Consider the following 9,240-nt stretch of genomic DNA (forward strand, 5'->3'; position numbering starts at 1 on the left):
ACAGCTCACCTACAGCTCACAGCTCACCTATAGCTCACACTGACCTACAGCTCACACTCACCTACAGCTCACAGCTCAACTACAGCTCACAGCTCACCTACAGCTCACACTCACCTACAGCTCACAGCTCAACTACAGCTCACAGCTCACCTACAGCTCACAGCTCACCTACAGCTCACACTGACCTACAGCTCACACTCACCTACAGCTCACAGCTCACCTACAGCTCACAGCTCACCTATAGCTCACACTGACCTACAGCTCACACTCACCTACAGCTCACAGCTCAACTACAGCTCACAGCTCACCTACAGCTCACACTCACCTACAGCTCGCAGCTCAACTACAGCTCACAGCTCAACTACAGCTCACACTCACCTACAGCTCACAGCTCAACTACAGCTCACACTGACCTACAGCTCACACTCACCTACAGCTCACAGCTCAACTACAGCTCACAGCTCACCTACAGCTCACACTCACCTACAGCTCACACTGTCCTACAGCTCACAGCTCACCTACAGCTCACAGCTCAACTACAGCTCACACTGACCTACAGCTCACAGCTCAACTACAGCTCACAGCTCAACTACAGCTCACAGCTCACCTATAGCTCACACTCTCCTACAGCTCACAGCTCACCTACAGCTCACAGCTCACCTACAGCTCACACTAACCTACAGCTCACAGCTCACCTACAGCTCACAGCTCAACTACAGCTCACAGCTCAACTACAGCTCACACTGACCTACAGCTCACAGCTCACCTACAGCTCACAGCTCAACTACAGCTCACAGCTCAACTACAGCTCACACTGACCTACAGCTCACAGCTCACCTACAGCTCACAGCTCACCTACAGCTCACAGCTCAACTACAGCTCACACTGACCTACAGCTCACACTGACCTACAGCTCACAGCTCAACTACAGCTCACACTCACCTACAGCTCACACTCACCTACAGCTCACAGCTCAACTACAGCTCACACTGACCTACAGCTCACAGCTCACCTACAGCTCACACTGACCTACAGCTCACAGCTCACCTACAGCTCACAGCTCACACTGACCTACAGCTCACACTGACCTACAGCTCAGAGCTCACCTACAGCTCACAGCTCACCTACAGCTCACACTCACCTACAGCTCACAGCTCAACTACAGCTCACAGCTCAACTACAGCTCACAGCTCACCTACAGCTCACACTCACCTACAGCTCACAGCTCAACTACAGCTCACAGCTCACCTACAGCTCACACTGACCTACAGCTCGCAGCTCAACTACAGCTCACAGCTCACCTACAGCTCACAGCTCACCTACAGCTCACACTCACCTACAGCTCGCAGCTCAACTACAGCTCACAGCTCACCTACAGCTCACAGCTCACCTACAGCTCACACTGACCTACAGCTCACAGCTCACCTACAGCTCACACTGACCTACAGCTCACAGCTCACCTACAGCTCACACTGACCTACAGCTCACAGCTCACCTACAGCTCACACTGACCTACAGCTCACACTCACCTACAGCTCACAGCTCACCTACAGCTCACACTGACCTACAGCTCACAGCTCACCTACAGCTCACACTCACCTACAGCTCACACTGACCTACAGCTCACAGCTCACCTACAGCTCACAGCTCACCTACAGCTCACAGCTCACCTATAGCTCACACTGACCTACAGCTCACACTCACCTACAGCTCACAGCTCAACTACAGCTCACAGCTCACCTACAGCTCACACTCACCTACAGCTCGCAGCTCAACTACAGCTCACAGCTCAACTACAGCTCACACTCACCTATAGCTCACACTCACCTACAGCTCACAGCTCAACTACAGCTCACACTGACCTACAGCTCACACTCACCTACAGCTCACAGCTCAACTACAGCTCACAGCTCACCTACAGCTCACACTCACCTACAGCTCACACTGTCCTACAGCTCACAGCTCACCTACAGCTCACAGCTCAACTACAGCTCACACTGACCTACAGCTCACAGCTCAACTACAGCTCACAGCTCAACTACAGCTCACAGCTCACCTATAGCTCACACTCACCTACAGCTCACACTCACCTACAGCTCACAGCTCAACTACAGCTCACAGCTCACCTACAGCTCACACTGACCTACAGCTCACAGCTCAACTACAGCTCACAGCTCACCTACAGCTCACACTCACCTACAGCTCACAGCTCAACTACAGCTCACAGCTCACCTACAGCTCACAGCTCAACTACAGCTCACACTCACCTACAGCTCACACTGACCTACAGCTCACAGCTCAACTACAGCTCACAGCTCACCTACAGCTCACAGCTCACCTACAGCTCACACTCACCTACAGCTCACACTGACCTACAGCTCACAGCTCAACTACAGCTCACACTGACCTACAGCTCACAGCTCAACTACAGCTCACAGCTCACCTACAGCTCACAGCTCAACTACAGCTCACAGCTCACCTACAGCTCACACTCACCTACAGCTCACAGCTCAACTACAGCTCACAGCTCACCTACAGCTCACAGCTCAACTACAGCTCACAGCTCACCTATAGCTCACACTGACCTACAGCTCACACTCACCTACAGCTCACAGCTCACCTACAGCTCACACTCACCTACAGCTCACAGCTCACCTACAGCTCACACTCACCTACAGCTCACACTGACCTACAGCTCACAGCTCACCTACAGCTCACACTCACCTACAGCTCACAGCTCACCTACAGCTCACAGCTCACACTGACCTACAGCTCACAGCTCACCTACAGCTCACACTGACCTACAGCTCACAGCTCACCTACAGCTCACACTGACCTACAGCTCACACTCACCTACAGCTCACACTGACCTACAGCTCACACTCACCTACAGCTCACAGCTCAACTACAGCTCACACTGACCTACAGCTCACACTGACCTACAGCTCACACTCACCTACAGCTCACAGCTCACCTACAGCTCACAGCTCACCTACAGCTCACAGCTCACCTACAGCTCACACTGACCTACAGCTCACAGCTCACCTACAGCTCACAGCTCACCTACAGCTCACACTCACCTACAGCTCACACTCACCTACAGCTCACACTGACCTACAGCTCACAGCTCAACTACAGCTCACAGCTCACCTACAGCTCACACTCACCTACAGCTCACAGCTCACCTACAGCTCACACTCACCTACAGCTCACACTCACCTCATCCTCAGCTGAAGTACACAAAATTCTGTGCTCATGATTTACCTGAACTGAAAATGGAGCCTCTTTAATGACCTGAATACTCACCAACCTGTTTAAATGTGAGATCACTGAATGTTGGGAAGTTTCTGTTGGACCTGACATGGCAGGATCTGTCCTACCATGGAAGCATTCTTGACTTTGAGAAGCACTGTCTATGTCTGACTCACCTTGACCCCACCTCCATCTCTGATTGGCTGGAGGAGTTGGGGGGAGGAGTGGGGGGTTTCTTCCAATCATCTGCTATGGGTCTGTCAACACCCATCCTGCTGAGACACAAACAGACCTCAGATCAGCCTCCTGCAGAAGGTCATGTGATCGATCCGTGTTATTGATCAGCGCTAAATGGTCGGACCGCCTCTCTGTGTCTTGTGTCCTGACCTACAGGTACCCTGCTAACAATGCTATGCTAACATACAGGACAGTTTGTCCTGAGGGGACCTTCTCTCAGAGCTAACTATGCTACGCTAACATACAGGACAGTTTGTTCTAAGGGGACCTTCTCTCAGAGCTAACTATGCTACGCTAACATACAGGACAGTTTGTTCTAAGGGGACCTTCTCTCTGAGCTAACTATGCTACGCTAACTTACAGGACATAGATTCAGTCCCCAAGGAGCTATGTTAGCATTAACCACAGTAGTAGTTAACATATCATCACAGCAGGCGGAGCTTCAGGAAGTCGAACTCTAACTCTAACTTGAGGTGTTTCTCAATACCAAGTACGCCAAGTTTGGACTTGTGCACTTGGGAGTTTGGACTTGGCAAGTTCGACTCAGGAGTACAAACTCCCAAAGATGGCTGCCATTGATGCTGGTCTGTGAGAAATGCATTCTGGGATACCTGGCTGTCAAAAGTCCACAGAGGTCACCTCCCGATGCATCCCCGATGGAACGGGCAGAGCAAGTTCATATCCGGGCATTTGGCCTGTACTTGGCTGGATGCTGACTTTGAATTGGAACAGTACTTTGGCTGCGACTAATGACGTGTCACAAGTCCGCAACAACGCACATTGAGAAACGCCGGGTCAAGCTGTCAATGACATCACAACATCTCCTGTTGTTGTTCGGCCATGTTTCCAGCCTTTATATTAGACATCACACAGCGCCACCCACAGGGCAGACTGCTGTTACACATGTGTTCTGATTCCTCTCTACAGCCTGTATCTCTACATGTTTCTGTATCATGGTGTTGAATTTTATTTCAAGGTTTAATATTCTACAGTAACTGTGTCACAGAAACCTAAGTTTTGTTTTTTAGTCAGCTACAAAAAAATGCAACATCATATTTGGATTGCAATGAATTGTGGGAAATTAAATCAGTGAAGTCTGCACACAGTCCACTTTGGGTCCTGTGGACTGGATGAGTTGAGGATCTGGAGCCCTCAGTCCTCCCAGACTTTCTGGGGACGCACACACAAAGTCTGTCAGTGTGGTGAAGTCTGAACATCTGGATTCAGCCTCAGAGTTAAATATGAGTCGGCATGAGCGTCTGCTTTAAGGGCTCATCAAACACCCAGTTATACACACAGAGCCCCTGCTGAACTGACAGTGCTCAAAGCATCGACATTTAAACCCTGTCATCAGGACTGAAGCTCTCTGCTGCCCCCCCATGTCCACACTGATCCAGTACAGCCTCAGATCATATCGTATCAGTGTGATCAGCTGTTAGTCAGAGTAAATACACTCGGTAAATGTTGTTTCAGAGGCTGTTGGATGTTTGTGGGAAGAGCGTGCACTGATTAACATAACAAAGGTCCCATCACTGGGAGTCAGGTCCCATATCTAAATCTAAAATTAAACAAAGAGGAGTTGTGCATAACAACCTCATAAAAATTAAAACCTCCTCTGTGACAGAAAGACAAAACAGGAGAATTAAATGCGGACTGTTAAATATCAGGTCTCTAAATCTTATTTATCTGATCGTTTTCAGTTTGTTCACGTTCATAATGAATCATCCTTATGTACTAAAGTTTGTTTTGGAGTTCCGCAAGGTTCTGTGCTTGGACCAATCCTATTTACTCTATATATGCTTCCTTTAGGTAACATCATTAGAAATCACTCTATAAATTTCCATTGTTATGCGGATGATACTCAGTTGTATTTATCGATGAAGCCAGAAGAAAGTAACCAATTAACTAAACTCCATAACTGCCTTAAAGACATAAAAACTTGGATGAGCACCAATTTCCTGATGTTAAATTCAGACAAAACTGAAGTTATTGTTCTTGGCCCCAAACAACTCAGAGACTCTATATCTGATGACATAGTTTCTCTAGATGGCATTGCTCTGGCCTCTAGCACTAGCAAACCTTGGAGTGATATTTGATCAAGATTTGTCTTTTAATTCTCATTTAAAACAAACCTCATGGACTGCATTTTTTCATCTGCGTAATATTGTGAAAATTAGGCCTATCCCGACCCGAAAAGATGCAGAAAAATTGGTCCACGCTTTTGTTACCTCAAGGCTGGATTACTGTAACTCTCTATTATCAGGTAGCTCTAGTAAGTCCTTAAAAACTCTCCAGCTAATTCAGAATGCAGCAGCACGTGTACTAACAGGAACTAAGAAACGAGATCATATTTCTCCTGTTTTAGCTTCTCTGCACTGGCTCCCTGTAAAATCCAGAACTGAATTTAAAATCCTACTGTTAACTTATAAAGCTCTAAATGGTCAAGCTCCGTCATATCTTAGAGAGCTCATAGTGCCATATTATCCCACCAGAACACTGCGCTCTGAGAACGCAGGGTTACTCGTGGTCCCTAAAGTCTCCAAAAGTAGATCAGGAGCCAGAGCCTTCAGCTATCAGGCTAAAATGTCCTTCTCCGTCAGGTTTATAAAGTGACCTGTCACATGTGTTCCTGTCTGATGTTCCTCCGTCTCATCTCCAATATGCTTTAATCACCTCCTCAGGTAACGACACACACCTGTCCTGTCCTTGGCCAATCAGAGGTTCTTAGTGGGAGCCGGAGGGAAAGTCAACCGATAGGAACCTGGTTGTATTTACATGTTTCCACTGAACAAACAAATGCTGCAAACATCAACTGTCACCGCCTCAAACCCCCGACTCAGACTCCCATCGTTTACTTCAGTTACAGAGTAAAAATACTCAGTTAGTGATTAACTTGTTACAGTTAGTGATTAACTTGTGATCAATTACAAGTTAAAGTTCTGCTTTTAAAATCTCACTGAAGTAAAAAAGTATTAACATCATCATATCCTTAATAAAGTACTTTAAGGAAAAGTATTGTTTCTGCAGAGTAATCTAAATGATATTATAATTATTGATCATTTATGTGTTGATCAGTTTGATGTTGATCAGCTGGTGAAGGTGGAGCCGCTCAGAATGACCAGTTATTACCGATCACATGTATCAATCAGTTATTACTGATCACATGTATCAGCCACCATACCACGGCACGGTGGTATGGTGGATAGCACTGTCGCCTCACAGCAAGAGGGTTCCCGGTTCGATCCCGGAGTTTGCATGTTCTCCCCGTGTCAGCGTGGGTTTCCTCCAGGTGCTCCAGCTTCCTCCCACAGTCCAAAGACATGCAGGTTAATTGGTGACTCTAAATTGTCCGTAGGTGTGAATGTGAGTGTGAATGGTTGTCTGTCTCTATGTGTCAGCCCTGTGATAGTCTGGTGACCTGTCCAGGGTGAACCCTGCCTCTCACCCAGTGTCAGCTGGGATAGGCTCCACCCCCCCGCGACCCTCAAGAGGATGAAGCAGTTAGAAGATGGATGGATCAATCATCTGAATCTGCCCACACACGTGATGCAGTCAAAGTAAAATATCTCCCTCTGAGAAAATATAAATACTCGGGTAAAGTACAGGAACATGTAATCTGTTACTTCGGAAGGGTATTGTCGTAAATGTACTCAGTTACTTTCCACAGCTGGAACCATCTGTACAGCTCCAGTCCCTCAGCACATCATCACAGAAATAATCAGAGACAGTGAAGACATGAAGACAAGATGAGGGACAGAGACATGGAGGAGATATGGAGGACAGAGACAGTGACCACAGTTTACAGAGAACATCAGGTTAAAGCTGAATCAGACTCTGTAGCTCTGCGCTCTGACTACACACACACACACACACACACACACACACACACTCACCTCCATCAGGTCGATGCTCTCGTGTCGCAGCTCAAACAGGTGAATGGACTCACCTGCAGCTTGGCTCTTTATGAGGACTCACAGGACCTTCAGTTACTTCCTGTTTGTTTGGAAACAACAAACATGTCAGTTGGTCCCTCAGCCTCAGGCTACACCCACTCCCTGTAAGCCCCGCCCACACACGAGCCCCACCTATCTCCCACCATCTCACACACACACACACACACACACACACACACACACACAGGAGCCGTTTCTCAACATGCGTTCTTGTGCGGACTTGTGTTCTTGTGGACTTGTGACACGTCATCAGTCACAGCCCAAGTGCTGTTCCAATTCAAAGTTCACATCTGGCCAAGTTCAGTCCAAATTCCCGGATGTGTTCTCGCCACGCCCATTTCACCGGGGATGCATCGGAGCAGACTTGTGTGGACTTCAGACAGCCAGGTATCCCAGCATGCATTTTGCAACAATCAGCGGAAATGGCACGTGAGTCGTCACGGAACGTAGTGTTTTCATGCATGGTTTAAACTTCAGAGCCGTGGTCAATGTATTGATACACAGCCCAGCTCAATGTGAGGTCCGCTAGATGACAGCGGTGTCAGCGCTCATAGATAATAAACATGTATATAAGCGCTCAGGCTGCCCCAGAGAGCAGCCTCGTCACTGATATCTCTGTAGTGGTTAAATATGACATGTAATCCGTGTGGGGAATGTCTAATAGGCAACATTCAGTCTCACTATATAAGATATTATATTATTAAATGTTCTTTGTATTCTTTTTCTTATTGATGTGTTTTTACCATTCAATAATGATTTTAAGAATTTATTGTAATTTATTCATTGTATTTAAAGATTAATTGTCTTTATTGTAGTATTTATTCAACAGCATTTTAAATATTGATTATCTGATATGAATTGTATACCTGATGTCTGAATAAACTTCTCCTCTGAACATCTGACCTGCTTGATCCATTTATATTGGTGAGCACAGACTAAATGTCAAACTGCTGTCAGTGTAATCCAGTACAGTTCAACAGCACCACAGTCTACAACTCAACACTTCAATAAAATGTCAGACTGAATATTAAACTGCTGTTGTTTGTTCTAGGTGTACCAAGTAAACTGTCACGTCTCCATAAAAATGTAGACAGAAAGCATAATGATGAGACAAATGCAGTGAGGGACAGTAATTAAGTATATTTACTCAAGTATCTACTGTACTTAAGTACAAATCTGATGTACTTGTACTTTGGGTATTTCCATTTTGTGCTACTTTATACTGAGAGGGAAATACTGTACATTCAGCTCAAGCTATAGCTTGATATCTATAGTTATTATTCAGATAGTTTGTTTTATGTGTTGTAAGTTTCATATTTACAAGTTGCTGTGTGTTGTTACAGATCAGACTAGTGCACCAGTGACAGGTGTTAAAATGAGTTCTACCATGACAACATTTAAATGCTGCTAACTGTTCTTCATTTATCAGAGTCACTGAGGGACTGTTCTTCATTTCTCATTTATCAGAGTCACTAAGGGACTGTTCTTCATTTCTTCATGTCTCAGAGTCACTAAGGGACTGTTCTTCATTTATGAGAGTCACTAAGGGACTGTTCTTCATTTCTTCATGTCTCAGAGTCACTAAGGGACTGTTCTTCATTTATGAGAGTCACTAAGGGACTGTTCTTCATGTCTTCATTTATCAGAGTCACGGAGGGACTGTTCTTCATTTCTTCATGTCTCAGAGTCACTAAGGGACTGTTCTTCATTTATCACAGTCACGGAGGGACTGTTCTTCATGTCTTCATTTATCAGAGTCACGGAGGGACTGTTCTTCATTTCTTCATGTCTCAGAGTC

The 9,240-nt window shown here is 46.4% G+C and overlaps 1 protein-coding gene across 1 annotated transcript in view; it reads right to left on the bottom strand.

Moving 5' to 3' along the window:
- The window catches only part of LOC125899674 (ATP-binding cassette sub-family C member 12-like), a 32,676-nt gene extending 28,479 nt beyond the window's left edge, over positions 1 to 4,197 (bottom strand). Inside the window, exons 1-2 of the mRNA XM_049594136.1 lie at positions 4,101 to 4,197; positions 3,429 to 3,524 (exon numbers count right to left, since the gene is read on the bottom strand). Of these exons, the coding sequence (XP_049450093.1) occupies positions 3,429 to 3,523 (95 nt within the window). The 5' untranslated portion in view covers position 3,524; positions 4,101 to 4,197. The remainder of the gene's footprint in view (positions 1 to 3,428; positions 3,525 to 4,100) is intronic.
- Between the last annotated feature and the right edge of the window lie 5,043 nt (positions 4,198 to 9,240).

Source organism: Epinephelus fuscoguttatus, linkage group LG2, assembly GCF_011397635.1.
Source record: "Epinephelus fuscoguttatus linkage group LG2, E.fuscoguttatus.final_Chr_v1".
NCBI classification, from domain to species: Eukaryota; Metazoa; Chordata; class Actinopteri; order Perciformes; family Serranidae; genus Epinephelus; species Epinephelus fuscoguttatus.